General features: G+C 35.9%; 1 protein-coding gene across 1 annotated transcript in view; it reads right to left on the reverse strand.

The window, feature by feature from the left end:
* Positions 1-1,762: 1,762 nt before the first annotated feature.
* Positions 1,763-16,051, reverse strand: part of YAF2 (YY1 associated factor 2) — a 31,426-nt gene continuing 17,137 nt past the window's right edge. The window contains exons 3-4 of the mRNA XM_066183100.1: positions 13,111-13,263; positions 1,763-10,985 (exon numbers count right to left, since the gene is read on the reverse strand). Of these exons, the coding sequence (XP_066039197.1) occupies positions 10,748-10,985; positions 13,111-13,263 (391 nt within the window). The 3' untranslated portion in view covers positions 1,763-10,747. The remainder of the gene's footprint in view (positions 10,986-13,110; positions 13,264-16,051) is intronic.

Raw genomic sequence — 16,051 nt, forward strand, 5'->3', positions numbered from 1 at the left:
CTCTTTTTTTTTTCAGGACAAGAAAGGGTAAAATAAAATTGGACACTGTCCTAAACTATCTCCAGGCACCAGGCCCATATCTGCAGGGGAATGCTGTGATCTCCCATGGCTGCCAAAACATTTGTGTGGAATTTAAGAAATTTGTTTTGATCTTCAGACCCATAATTGTGTAGCAGTCTTGCCGAACAGTCAATAGAGAAAAGAAATGAATAAAAGGGTGATAGAAGGGCTTAACAACTTGCTCTCCTCTTTTGAATCCCTTCTGTTCTTGCAAAATAGAGGAGTAAGTAAGACTAAATTAGACCCCTTTAATTAGTGACAATAGCCCTATTCTGGTATCTGATGACAATTTAGGCAGTATTTCTGCTAGTACCAAATTTGGTAGTTACGTCAACAGTTTCCCAACACTTGCTGGCAGCACATGGGGATCTATGCCCAACAATGACAGGGTGGCATTTAAAGCATTCTGCACCCAAGGAGGTATCAGCCTCATATGCTTCCTCCGTGGAGTGGGGATGAGGTCCCATACTCACATTGACACTTGTTACCTGCTACACAAATGGGAAACTCCGATGGTCTTTACAAGAGAATCAGCTTCTTTCAACAATGCCTTGTAGGACCTTTGCCTCATGCTGCAAAGCAACACAAATGACAAACAATTCAGAGAACTGAACACGTGAACTGTAGAATTGAAAACAAGTTGAGAGAAACCACACAGACTGTTTTATAACCTGCTTCAATAGCAAAGTACAGTTTTTATACACAATGAGATGAACCCTTAGACAAAGGCCCCTTCTCAAGCCTCTTACCTCATTTATTACTTTAATTTGCAAGCATGGATGGATGCTTTCAGTTTCTTGCTTCAGAAGCAGTACTCCCAGGAATATCTCAACTTCCATCATAACCAAAAGCTGTAATGAATCGCCTCTGCCAATAAATTAGCAGAGGCTTCTTGGCACTTTGAGATCAAATTCCCAAAGTCTGCTGTTTATCTCCAAATTGCCCACTTGTATTTCTTGCACTTTCTCCAAGACAGGACAAATAATACATACAGAGAGGGGTTCTGAACAATTTAATAATTTTATTTACCATTTTATCATAATACACCCTTAGCATCAGCAATGCTAGTCAAGATTGTAGTCAACTTACATTAGTTTTCACCAAAAATACTTTCTTGTCAGATTGTTCACAGGCAAGAAGTATTATTAATTTATTCCTGGGAAAGGCATTTTAATGTGTGTCACTATTCTAGCCATCAAAAACATCTATTTATGCTCCTCTGAAACCAACAATATGTCATCAATGTGAAATAACTAGAGGAATGTAAATTTTTAAGCTATTTCATTATCATTAATTGTGTAACATTTATCATAGGAAAAAAAATCTTTGCACTGTGATTCCTGTGTGAATTTCTTTCTTTCCAGACACTCTGCCTCAGCTTTCCTGCCAAGCTTTCAGAACTTTAAACTGTTTAATATAGTCTTTGAACTGAGGTCAGGAAGAGGTCAGTTGGAGGCAGTGTTCCAAAGGGTTACTATACGCTTGTCTAAATGCAATGTATGGTCATCTTTAAAGGAAAGCTAAGATGGAATTGAACGTAGTTTATCAGACAGAAAACTTGCAGCATCTCATGATGCAAACTGTACTTTCTGACTGCTACACAGAGACCTTTTAATAGATCAGTATACTATTTTTTCTTAGAGTACCTTTAGATTTTCTAACTAAATTTGTGTATATTAAAAAATTACAACCACACAAAATCTTTCATTCACAGAGATGTTTATTTTTGTCTTCAATGTTTGTAGGGAATACGATTTCACTACAAAAGTGTCTCAGAGAAACTCCATTCAAAGTCTAGGCTTAAGAATGAAGGGAAAATATACTTTCAGCTGTACCAGTCCTGAGCAAAGTTTAAAAAAAAAATAAAAAAAAAAATCCACTAGAGATAGGAAGCAGCACCAATTAAACCAGAGGGCCTCTTACTGATAATCTGCTCATGCTTTCTTTTCTGCTTCAGAATTGGTAAAAACTTAGGTAGGAAAAATTAAGTTATTAGAATGTGGACATAAGATTCACAGTCCCAATCTCTCACCAAATACTACCCTTGTTTTTAGAGTTAGAGTCCAGGGCCTCAATTTTACTTTCCATTAAGTAGTCAGGACTGCTAACAGCAAGACTGTTGCCCCCATGGTGTAACATTTTGTCTTACTCAAATTGGTAAATAAATATTTATTTAATATATTTCTTTTAATAAATATTTATTTCCTATCAATATCAAGTTCCTGAAAATTTACATTGTTCTTAGAAGTACACTACTTGTAGCAGTTATAAAACTTCCAATAACATCAGATCTCAAAACAATTCAAGTGGCTTACAATCTGTCTTGTTGTTTCAGTGAAAGGATTTCAAGACATTGGTAACACTCAGTACTTAAGAGTTGGTTTATCCAGGACATTCAGGTTCAATCCGACAAAGTAAATACTTCTAAGAGTCAGAACAGAAAAGGCACTTACTCATTTTGGGGAAGACACCTGGCAGGTAAGATTTTTATTTCAAAATAACAAGCCCTTTTTCTAATAATAAAACCCTTAAAAAACTAGCTGGATAAACGTAATCCCTATGAACAAAACCAACTTAGGTACCCCTTCCCAAGAAAGGTAATATTGTCCTTGACTGAGAAACTGAGAAATCTGAAAGCATCCAGAAATACTCACAAGTTTCATTCACTTCTGTGATATTCCAGTAGACCATCACAACTGGCTAGAAGAAAAAACCTCCAGAGAACGGATGTTTTACAAATTGAAAGCCTCAAAAATTTCTGGACTGTTTTTTATTAGGTACTTGTATCAGCAATAAAATCTAAGATTCTAATGTGTATAACCAGGAACATCACCTTGGTTACGACCGACAACCTGTGACTTCAACCAGAGGAGTAAATTTTTTATCAAACTTCCCTTGCAATTGAATCATTGCCTCAGTGATGCTCTGTGTAAGGCACTTAGTAAAATTTAAGAGCATCTGACAGTACTGTTGGTAGTTTTGATTTGTTTGTGAGGATGCTCTAACAACACTTCAAGATTAACAGGTTAAGGTGTGGAATAGTCACTGAAAACAGCCATAAGAATTACTGGCCACGAAACTCTCCAGAAGCCACATCCATTCTAGTCTAGGTTCATATCACCCTTGCAACATAAAGCTAATCCTTTTCTTAGCAGTCCAGGAATTAGACCCTTTAACATTGTGCAGTAGCTAATTGTATGAGAGGAATTAATTTTGTTCGTAAGTCTTTCATCAAAACTTCTGCCCTTTCAATAAAAACTTATATGCAAGAGTGAAATATTCATGGCATTTACTATTTATTTCAGAAAACCCTACATCTTTAGGCCAAATGTCACTGAACCAACAGCCATCAAGAATTATAAAGCAAGACACACTTCTAAGAAGCATGTGTGTTGCCTACTTCCAGTACAGTACAGAGAGAAAGGAATGCTAAACAGACAAAAAAGACAAAGAAGCCATTACATGGCTCTTCTGGGGATTATTCTGAAAATGCGTTTCCTTTGTTCTTCCTTCCCCCCTGTTTATTACTCTGTCTTTTTGTTGAGCTGAGGGTTTTTAAAGGTGTTTGACATTTTAAAAAAACAAGCTTCCTACTTGGAATTTCCATAGGAAAGCAGAGAAAGCACTCAGTATCTGTGCATGCTCCTCAGATCTCCCTTCTCCAGTGGGGACTAAAAGCATTTTACTTGGCAACATTTGCCTCCATCAGCTGGAAAGAAATTTGCTTATTTTGCCACATTTGGAAGCCTCCCAGCAAAGAAGAATACCACTTGCAGAAACACAGATAATTGGCTTTCCAGAATGCCAGGTACCTCAGACAGCGTGCTTCAATGGTACAGGATGAGTGTAACTAAGTTCGCAAAGCAAGAATCTGTTCAGGTAGTCAATTATACAGAAACAAAGACAGCAGTGACAAAACTGATATTCACCTCTAAGCTCCCACATACCATTAATCTGTATGACCATGCCGATCTCAAAGAAACCAAAAAATAGTTGAAGAACTGGGAACAGCAGTCAAATTCCCCACTTAAAAAGCAGGCATAATAAATTACTTCAAATTCACTGCATCCACTTATACTATAGATGCACTTAAGAGAAACAAAAGAAAAGGAAGAAGGAATCAGGAATCAGTGTTTCCTTCAGAGGTGGGAGTAATGATAATACATGTAACCTGAAGAGATTTCCCTTGCCTAGATTAATTCATAGCTGAAGGCTGTTACAGAAAGAGATGATCAGTCAGATGCCAGATTTTCCTGCTCAGAGATGTGTGCCATCAGGAACTGGGCTTGACATTGAAGCATTTTTATTTATTCTGTGCAAAGAAGAATCAGCTTGAAATAGATTATTCATGGATGACAGTTATGTATTAGATGCATATAAATGGCAAATTAGATCTCTGTGTTCCCAAAGTGGGTATTCAGAAAGTAGAATTGGCCTGACCCCTCATTTGTCTTAACAGATGCTAAGTGATTGAACAACTCCATCCTTCTTTAGTCACAAATACCTGGAACTAGCTTTGAACCCAACAGAATTTGCAGTTTGTAGAATCTAGTGATCTTGGGAAGAGGGTAAAGAGCCACACTTCATTAGCCTCGGTTACATTTATTTCCTTTTTCTGCATCCTTTTGCTTCTTCATACAGAAGAGGAAAATTACATGCACGTGGTTAGCAAGTTATCAAAAAAATATATTAATAGTCTCTTTTCCTCAGCTATCTTCTCAGTAACTCCACTGTAAATTAGAGCTCCATTGGTCCACAGCTACATGTCTTAAAAGCCTGAGGAAGCATTTTCACTTTGCTTTGAGCAGGATCAGTACTTATACACAGATGTGCTGGTTTTGGCTGGGATAGTTAATTTTCTTCACAGCAGCTGGCATGGGGCCGGGTTTTAGATTTGTGCTGGAAACAGTGTTAATAACACAGAGATAGTTCAGCTGTTGCTGAGCAGAGGTTACACAGAGTCGAGGCCTTTTCTGCTTCTCCTACTGTCTCACCAGTGAGGAGGCAGGGGGTGCACAAGGAATTGTGAGGGGACATGTGACCCCAACTGACCACAGGGTTATCCCAGACCACGTGGTGTTGTGCTCAGCATATAGAGCCAAAGGAAGAAGAAGGAAGAGGGGGATGTTTGGAGGGATGGTGTTTCTCTGCTCCAGTCACCATTACCTGTGATGGAGCTCTGCTTTCCTGGGTGCGGCTGAACACCTGCCTGCCCATGGGAAGTGGTGAAGGTTTTGGTTTGCTTGCAGGTGCAGCTTTTGCTTTACCTATTAAATTGCCTTTATACCAACCCATGAGTTTTCTGACTCTTACTCTTCGAATTCTCTACCCCAAAGCACAGAGGGAGAATGCACAAAGGGCTGTGTCGTACTTACTTGCCAGCTGGGGTTAAACCATGACAGAAAACAGTGTAATCAAAGACTACATTTTTTTTTAGGTGGGCTAGATCCTGAAAACATAGTCTTGCTCAAATAGTCCTCCCTCTGCCAAGATATGCCATACTTTCTACAAAACAATTAACATTTTGGAACTATATTTTAGAGTATTGTTACTGAACAATGTTTTTTCTGGTGGTTATTTTCTTTTTAAACATATGCAACAAGGAGTGCTTAGATAAGGCTACAATTTTGTCTTTTACTCCAAATGGGACAGCAATCTCTTGTGATTATATTCTTAATAATAATCATTAAGAGCTATGGAATATGCTTTTGCCCTTCATCTTCCATGTTTAACTTAAAAGTACACCTAAAACTTCTGTCTGCTCCTAAAATCTGCCATCAGCAGACAGAGCAAGTTCATTCTGATGACTTTTATCTGTCTCACATAACAAAAGGGGCAAGATTAGGACTGAATACAGAGTGATTCAGTGGTGGTTTTTTAAAATTAATTTTTATCAACACAGTTCAGTGGAGGCTCCTGCATTACTAAGACTCTAGGATCTGAAACTAATTTGTTTTTTCACTGCATTTTCTTTCACTGTTTGAATCTAATGGTACAGTGTAGTTAGGGGGGGACACACATGGACTTCTAGGCCTTGTTCACAGACTTAGCACAATCTTTTAGCACAGTGTCTTAGGACAGTCATGTAAACATCACCTGCTGATGGATAATAATATTTTCCAGCAAGTATGCAGTTTTCCATTGCTGTTGTACCATTTACTCCATTCTAGACGGGAAGTTACAATAATTTCTATAGAGCACTGTTTTGTAATTAACTTATGAAGTACTTTTCCAAGTTTAATTAGTGGTTAAATCCTGTTAATTCTTCTTAAAACATGCGTTCTTCAGATGTCAAGCTAAGCTCAATATCTGACTGTTGTCTTAGACAAGTCTAAGCCTCTTTTAACAGTTTCTCCTCTTTTTAAAAGTTTGACAGCACAAAAGAAAACCATCTGAGTTTCTGCAGTTTGACTGATTTTACTGTACAGTTTTTGCTAGTTTGAAGTCATAACCATTCAAACTGAGACTTCTCTGACAAAAATCAGGGCATAATTTCAGATTAGGAAAACCTCTGAAAGCTCAAACTGTGTTTCCAGCACACCCAAATCTTAACATTGTTTGTTAACAGAAGAAGCACACATTTGCAAAATGCCACATTTGACTGACTGGTCCACTAGCCAAAACCAGCATTAACTTTTTATCTTATTCATCTTATTCCTGAGTAAGCACAGGCTAAATTTACTACAAGCATAGCACTTGCTGTTGCCTTTGAAGAGTTTAAATGTAAATGCCTTTCTATTTCCCTACAGTTTCTGATTTTGAATGAAGTATACCCAGACTCCATAGCAGGGAGAAGAGCCAAATAAAGGCATGTCACAGAAGGAAAAAAAAAAACCCAAACAGATACAGTTAAAGAACCCTGGATAAAAAGTACACAATAGACAGTTCCATGCCAAACCCATCCTGTTAACAAAGTAAAATCAACCAGCAAAACATAGGAAACTGTCACGCTTTTGAGACAGAAGAGGAAAAAAGTAAAGAATTTAAGATGCAAGATGTGAAGTTTAGAAGACCTGCCTAAACATTACAGTGAACCAATAGAACAAATTCTAGAAAGCACTGTCTCGCATGGCTACTTGAAAATGTGCTATTCATAATATTAGAACAAAAAAGTAAAGTGCACAAATTATAAAATCAAGCCATTTTGAGATTTTACAATCTATGCCCCAAAATATCAAACATCTAGATAAATACATAATAGATTAAAACTTCAGTCATATTCTTAATCATTGACTCTTAATATCAAGAATTTTAAATTTTTAAATGTAATTTATTTATTACTACCTCCTTTGTTGGAATCAAGATTTTATATGGCATAATTCAACCTGCTACTGAGTAGAAGAATTTTTGTGTATCTCCATTACATAGATTTAAATTCATGAAGAGATCAGTCAACTGTATTTGTTCTTTTTCTTATACCACCAATAATTAATGGCAAAGTTAGGAAGATAAGAGACTGAATTACTGTACATTTTATCAATGAACTATTTATACTTAATTTTCCCCCATTTCTCCCCCCTTTTCCTTTCTGAAACCAGACAATCAATCAGCACATAAAGGAACTCATTTACATGGAACACTATCACACTTGTCTTTGTAGGGCCACCATTTCATGAACATCCCAGGATGTATGGCTGTTGAAGACTGGTGCATATATAGATTTGACAAATAACAGTTCTTATGCAGAGAGCAATCACAGAGAAAAATAGCTAATTAGAACACATTACAACATTAAATTTTCACTTTTTATAAATGGAGTAAAGATGCTTTTAAATATATTTACAGTTAGAAAAAGACTTAGGATTACTACAAGTCAAAATTATTTAGAAATTATGAAAGTGAAGTTCATTTAAATTATATTATGAACAGAGTCAAATGCAGTATTTTGCTTAGAATTTGTCTACTCTGCTGTCAGTATTGTCATATCCCTTTAATCACCAACAGGCAAAAACTTAACTTTGCTTAATGCTAAGACAAGCATCATTGCAATGAAACTCTGGCAACCTAATAATTCAGTTAAAACCACCACAGCTTTTAAGATCCTAGCTGACTTCTGTAGCACCTGTAGTAGAAATTGCTCTTCAATGTCTCGTTCCATAAAGAACAGTGAGACTTTTTGCATTCTTTTTGCAAACCATACTTGTATCAGATTGTTGAGATTATTCTCTAGAGACAGTTGAATCATAGTAAAATCCACTCCATCCTTCCTTTCAAACCAAATGGCTACTTAATTCTGAAGATAGAGTCCTTTTGCTGGCAGTGCTGGGTGGTTTATTCACATAAACTTAAATAAAAATACATTTCTCATTTTGTGAATTACTGGTAATAGATTACAATTTCTTTGCAAGGAGTTCTGAAATGTGTTAGCATTCATTACATTTCAAATTAGAAACACTTCACAAAACTTCTTGCAATGAGATTTACTATCCTTACACTGCTTACTTTAAATAATTTCAGCTCTTTTGTAACCCATTACATCAGTATATTCTGGAAATAGTCCCACCAAAAAAAAAAATTATAAAAAAATAAAGTAGAGAAGCACGTATTTTTCTTTTAAAAACTAGTGTACGTTATTCTGAACACTAGCCCGGCCCCAAAAACATTAAAGAACCTTAAAAAGCATTGTTTTACAGATACTAAATTTGGCCAGGTAACAGCAATGAACAGACATCCTATTTAGCAAGATAAAGCAGAATACATAATAAACAGGTCAGTAGTTATCCATCTGAAATAGCCTATAATTAACATTTGATGTCTAAAAAGTTTAAACAGCAACACCAAGGAATGAGGTATGTATGTTCTCAGGTATCACATCAGACTCTCATTTTATGCAACTAACTGTATTTCACAACTAGCATCTTACAAAATAGAACAGTACCATTGTGCCTGTAGAAGTACTGCATTAAAAACAGAAAAATACATTACTACAAGAAACCACCAAACATCACAATTGTCAGGGGCTACAAAAATCCATTGTTTTTAAGCTGTTAAGAAGACATATCATATGTGGGTAATAATTTGGGGCTGGATTCACTACCAAGAAGGTCCATCCAACTTTCACATAGGCTTAAAAATATATTTACTTTGAATGAAAAAGAAAAGGCTCACAGGAGTGTAAGTGCCCTACCTCACTAAAAGGAGCTAAATGGACTTTTGTACTGAACCAGAATATATAATTTAAAATCTATACATGAATTGTATGTATGTATCAAAACACTTATTGGTTGTAAACAAAAATGCAAAATCTGTATTCACAAAAATATTTTATTGGTAATTTTACATAATACCAGATGGTATTGTAAATAGTTCTGCTCTTTATCAGTATATTGCTACGTGCGTAAATGTTGCCGGTTTATGCCATAAAATAGGATACTGAGTCTTTTTCAAATTATTTATGACAATATATTCTAATGGGCCAATTCAATATTAAAGAAATTGATTCAGGAACAAAAAAAAATTATAGTATTGTTATTTCCTTATTCTTGTGCAACATCTGATATTCTTGTACTGAAATGATAAGTGACTATGTGACACTAGAAAAATCTGGGGCAAGGAAACAGCACTAAGCAGAAATGAAAACTGCAGTTCTGTTCTTTTTAAAGCTTTTCCAAACTTTCATATTTCCAAATAGTTTTTGCCAAATGCATCACCATCTGAGGTTCAGTATTTGTTACACAACACAAAATACCAGTGTACAGCGACAATGCAGTACTTTACCTGAATTGCAAGGTTAATTAATCAATGCTTAAAATGTGTTTTCTATTTTGCTTGTAAACATTACAATAAGTGTTTTAGGTGTCAAAAAATATTGGTGAAACCATCAACATAATTCAGTAACAGTAATCTAGTAAAATGTGTCAAACATTGGCAAAAATTCATACAAATGTTTTCTTTAATAACATTTTTTTCCTATTTAACCACACCAAGTACCAGCAGGTGTTTTTAAGAAGATAATTATTATGAAAATTCTGTTGCAGCAATAATTGATTAAGTTGATCTTTGACTTGCATACATATAACTATGTTTCACAATTCTCAAATAATACATATTTAGGCAGCTTGAACTATGTTATAAAAATTTAAATTCAGTACATGCCAATAGTAGAGACTTCAAGAGTTGTGTTAGAATTCACTAAACTAAAAGTGAAAATGGACATACCAATAACACTGCATAATGAACATTCAAACCACATTTTCATGGCACCCTTACACATGTAGATTAAAAAGTTGGTCTGAAGATGCTTCATAAGCATTTAAATTACTATAGAATCACAGAATAAGCTGAGTTGTAAGGGACCCAAAAGGATCATCGAGTCCAAATCCTGGCTCTGCACAAGACAGCCCCAAGAGTAACACCATGTGCCTGAGAGTGTTGTCCAGACTCTTCTTGAGCTCTGTCAGGCTGGTGCTGTGACCACTTTCCTGGGGAGTGCGTTCCAGTGCCCAACCACCCTTTGGGCGAGAAACCTTTGGTGGTATCTCATCTAAACCTCCCTTCACTCAGCTACATGCTGTTATTGTTTCTAGCACTGCACTGTTTTTCTCTTTTTTTAAAAAAAAACTACATCATGTTCCAGTCAACATATCAATTATGCATGACTAATCTGTCATGAAAATGTGGTAACAGGTGACAGAACTTATGTATTTGCATGTTTTGAAGAGACTAAAGAAACTGGAGGAAATGGACTTTAATGGGATTCCCCATTCAGTGATGATGCTTCTCCTCTGGGTGAAGATGACCTGGACATTCCTCTTTCTGTGTTGTCAGAGCTAGAACCACTCTGACTGTGTTGATCTGCAGAAGCAGCACTGGAAGCAGGTGGTGACTTAGTTTTCTCCTTAAAGTCTGTAATAATGACTGTCAGATCTCCAACGGTAACTTCCAAATGCTGAGCACTACTTCGATCCACATTTTTCAACCTTGGCCTAAATAAAGCAAATAATCATATTAAAAGCACACACACCATCTTATTATCTTGTCTCCCTCTTACTTTTTAGGAGCTCTGGAGAACAAATGCGTATATAAGATTTCTTTTTGCAACATGTAATATGTAGAAAAACAATATACCAGAAGTATTAATGGTGGAGTGTTTCCTAGTATGTTTTACATTGAAATAGTTGAATATAACATATTACCATCTCTTAAAACTATTTAAAGCTGACATTTTGAATAATTTTTGCTAGTGACATGCATAAAGTACTTTCAATTTAGTCCTTTCCCATGATCACCATGAAAAACTGGTACCAGACAACTGAATTCATACAAGCAGTTATGAACAGCACAGTTTGTGCATTTAACTGACTGCACAGCTACCACTGGCTCAAGCTGCAATAAAAGAATGGCATCCCGTGTTTGCAGGTGTGGTAACAGCAAAGCTCTAACCTTTACGCTATCATCAACTTTTCTTGAACTAGAATTGGTTCTTATTCACTGCAGCTGAAACAACTCAGACCTTTTCTCCACTAGAAATGACATAGGCTTTGACATCATGCTCCCCTGAGGCTGAAGCAGCATGACTGAAGCATCTCAGAAAAAACTGAAAATCTGCTGATCTGCACCACAGTAATATACATGAAACTTCAGAGTTATCAACTTGTGCAAGTGCTGTGTACCTGGAGCTTATTAATCATACTGAGCGTGCATGAAGATTTTTATAGTTTTGTCCAGCAATAACATACACATTTTAAAGCAAAAGGAAAAGGATACACTTTTCTCAAAGAATACTGAAGAAATCTGCCTAAACTAATCAAGCATTCTTAGTTTTGTATCCTACCTAGTGAAATAATTCTTGGAAAATATTACCTATTTGAAGCATTAAAAAAAAATAGCAATTCTTAATGCAAGGTAATACTGGTATTTCAGGCCAAGATTTTATTTTAGTTTTTTTTCAAATTTCTTTACTCTTCCCCTATCTCACTTTTTGCATTCATACTGTATTACTGCAATTTACCCATTAATATTTCAATTTATAGTTTTTAATTGGCTTAACTAAAGCTCACCATGTTAACATCAAATGCTTTGTAACTGAAGTACTTCAGCTGCATGAGGTAAGCTTGCAAATTTGAGTATTTAAAAGAGAAAAAAGGAAAGAAAATAACACTTCAGTGTTCTTAATCCTAACTATGACTTTCCTAAGTCAGCTCTCTACTGACTCTCTGTCCTCCCTTGTTCTGATCCTAATGATCCTATTTCAGACACAACAGAAGCATCTGCTACTTCTCTACATCACTAATCCCAGAGGATATTTCTTGGCTGTTCTATTTTGGAGTGCTTCCAAAAAAGAAAAAATCAATAGTTCCTTCCATATTTGCTTAGACTACATGTCTTATACACTCCTCAGCTTTTTTGACACAACATTCTTGCCACAATAGCTTTATGCTTAGATTATGATGAATTAGGGGTTAAACCTGCTGCTTCTGTTTGCACCCTCCTTCCTCACAGTAAGATCAAGGCTTTTACAACTGCTTGTCGGAACTGCAATAATTCATGTTTTCAGTTCTAAGAGTCCTTCAGCATCCCATATGTGGCATAGAAACTTATATCACTAGGTAATACACATACCTTATCCTGTCACATTAATTTATGCCCTAGTTCAGCCCTTCAAAGCTGAAGGGTTCCACAAGGCTATCTATAACCAAGTTATTTTCCCTATTCATCTGCAGTCTGGTACTGGTTCTCTCTCATCCCGCTACTATTTTGCATGAAAATTAATCACTCCCATCCCCTCTTTTTTCCAGAGATTAATATCATCAATTTGCCTATCAACAGTTTTGTGTGGTATTAAAAAATACTTCTATGAACCCTTAAAACAATATCCTAAATAACCCTGAGAAAGTCTTTCCTTCTTTCTCTGTTCAGCTGATCTCCATCTTCTGGTCACAACTACACACTGCAGGTCTTCTTTGTATTTTACAGATAGCCTAAACCAATATAAACTTCACACAAATATACAACCTGTTTGCCACAACACTCAGTAAAATCAAAGAACATTCTTATTTTTGTTTGTAAATTACATTTTACCAATACTGCAAAAGTTTCTAAATTTTTTACCTGGTTTTCTTATGACTGTTCTTTTTGCTTGTTGTTTCTTTTTCACTTTTTTCCTTTTCTACTTTGTCTTTTTTCTCTTTCTTTGATTGTGTAGGGGGCACAAATTGCTGAGGAACCTGTTGTGCAACCAGCTGAGAGACAGGTCGAGGTTTCCTGTGTGCACATATATATATAGACATGCATAATGCTTAGATTTTGCAAGTCTCAAACTGTTTACACATCAGTCATTAATATTAACCATCACTGTTAAACATCATCGTTTAAAACATCTTGCTGCTAATACTTCATTAAGATAGCATATAAAATTTAAACCCATTATAGCCTTTTGTTTCACTTACATGCATTATCAACAAATGAGATTCCCTTTTTTTTATTTATTTTACAGGATTTAGAGAACATGTTTGCAGTGTGCTCTCCTCTCACAGCTGTCATATCCAGATAGAGAGCTCAGAGTGAGCTCCGAAAGACAATTCTTCCAGAAATTGCTTTACCACCCACTCCCAGCCCCTTCAAATGCTGAAATGGTCGGGTTTGAGTCTACTCCAATACAGAAGTAGACAATCCGTATCACAAAAAGGAAAAAGCTGGCCTTTGAGGTATCAGAGCTAAAGCCATTGCTGGCGTTATAGAATAAAACGTAAGTGTTTTCAGCTCAAACAGATTTATTGGAGGCAATAAAAATCCTGTTGTGTACCATTTTTATCATGTTTTTTGCTGGAAAAAATACACTGCTAATTAATATTAGTAGGATATAGCTGTTGGAACACATATACTTTGGAAGCTGGCAACAGAAACATAAGACCACATTCCATCAGTATACACAGTACAGGTTTCACTTCCAAGTTTTGATCCAAACCAAAAACCAGTGTGAGAAGAGCAACAGCAGGGAAAAGAATTTCAACCGTTCATTAATTTTACATTTTCCAAAATATTATTTTGAGGTGGATTAATTTTTTTATTCAGTTTTGTACCGTAATACAATGATCCTAGTTTGAAATGAAACATTTTACTCATTCCATTGCAACTGTATTTACTTGTTCTGCAGTTTTGGAATTAAAAAATTTCAAGTCATGGTATATAAAGAAGTTTCTGTTATTAAGACTCTGAAGATGTGAATTTCCTCTCCAAAAGAATGCTTAGCCTGCCAAGCTCTTCGGTTTTGTTTGTTGGATTGTGATGTTAGATTTTCTTAAATAGAAAAGGCACAAATTATATGCACTGTGATACTCTGAAAATACAAAACTGCTATTAAAGCAACAGAAGCTATCAGCTCACACACACATTTATCCCAACCCACAGGATCACACTACTGGCACTTCTTGCTTGGGTGAAGAGATGAGAAAAATAACAAATGCAGGAAATCAAGGCAGCTCCCATTAACAAGTTATATTTTCAGTAATGATTGCAATAGTTCAAGTTACAGAGCGAAAGCCAAATTATAAGAATTCATAAAGTGTGGGAAAGAGTTAATATAAAACAGCTGAGATTTCATGAGTCTTCACAGTAAGTTCTTAATGAATCAAAATAAATTAAGGTTATTAATAAATTGTCAACACAATAGAAGTTTGGGATAAAAACTATACTACCCCTTACCCAATCATGAACTGAGCCTATGCTGACTCATGGAGGGACGAAGAACAGGAACAAATCACTTCAGTGAAAACTACCCAGCTTTTAGCAGGGGGACCTTGCAAAGCACACACTGTATTGAGCCCACAGTGAACAACTCAGACGGGACTCAATGGACTACAAATGCGCAGGTTAACAGAGTACATAAGACATTTTTAAGAAAACTTGTCTCAGAATTTTTTCAACCTTTTGTCACGGTAGTTCAAAACAGAGCAAGAACCACCTAGGTGTAACTGATTTACAAGCTTATAATTTCAGGTGGAAAACAGCTGTGATATATAAAGAAAACTGATGATCTGTCTTGAATTGAAGATTGCTCCAGGAGATAGGGATACAGTTTGCCGTGACAGTCAAGTGACAATCCCATCATTACCACAGAGTGACCTGAAATACTTATGACCTTCATGTTACTTATGAACTAAGACACTAGTGAACTTGACACAAAGAATTGTTTTCCAGGAGTGTGGACAACACCGTGATTATGGAAACTTGTTAAAAAGGGTCAGAGAGGGAAAAAACCAAATCTTAGCCAAGTAAGTTCTCAATTTAAAACAGTTTCAGTTCCAGAGGGCAAACTAGATAATCTCTATTAGAGTACAGCGGGAAAATTAGGCTTAGTTTTAAGTCCTAGGCTTAGAATTTTTTTCCTAATACCATAAAACAAATGAGACTGGGAAAAAAAAATCCTTGCAACAAGGAACAGAAGTCAGTAAAGACCAAAAAAAAAAAAAAAAACCACAGAGAAATCATGTTTTGGAAGATACACTAAAAATTAATCAAGGGGTTCTATGTGGCTTTGCTGTGACAAGACATTCCTTCCATGAAATAGCCACTTTTTTTGTTGTCAATTTTTTCTATAGCTATCAGTTAAATCTCTGTTCTAAATTTTATTATCTGCTTTCTCACATCCCGATTTATTAAATGAGGCATTCAAGGTTCCTATATTAAAAACATTGAGAAAAAAAGTAATTCATCTCCCAACACTAGGAATGCCTTTCAAGTGCTCAATTTTTTTTACTCCAGGTACTCAAAAGGGGCTAATGAACTGCAACCAAGCACTTCACAAGCCATGCAGGTGCCAGGAGATAACTCTACCACACTCATGAAGCTTGAACCTGATAGAATTGTTCCTGCTTAGTGGTAGCTGAATTATGTCATTCAAGCATGAATAAATTCACAGAGAAAAGGCTATTTCAGAGAAGATAAGAGAAACTATCCCTGTAACAGGAAATTGATTTTGATGACTTGCCAAAATACAACATTTTAAATCACTCATTTTCAAACCAGTTAAAGACTCCTTCTAATATGCTGC

The sequence above is a fragment of the Chamaea fasciata genome, unplaced genomic scaffold (assembly GCF_029207755.1).
Source record: "Chamaea fasciata isolate MVZ Bird 193981 ecotype frontalis unplaced genomic scaffold, bChaFas1.0.hap1 SCAF_5, whole genome shotgun sequence".
Classification (NCBI taxonomy): domain Eukaryota; kingdom Metazoa; phylum Chordata; class Aves; order Passeriformes; family Sylviidae; genus Chamaea; species Chamaea fasciata.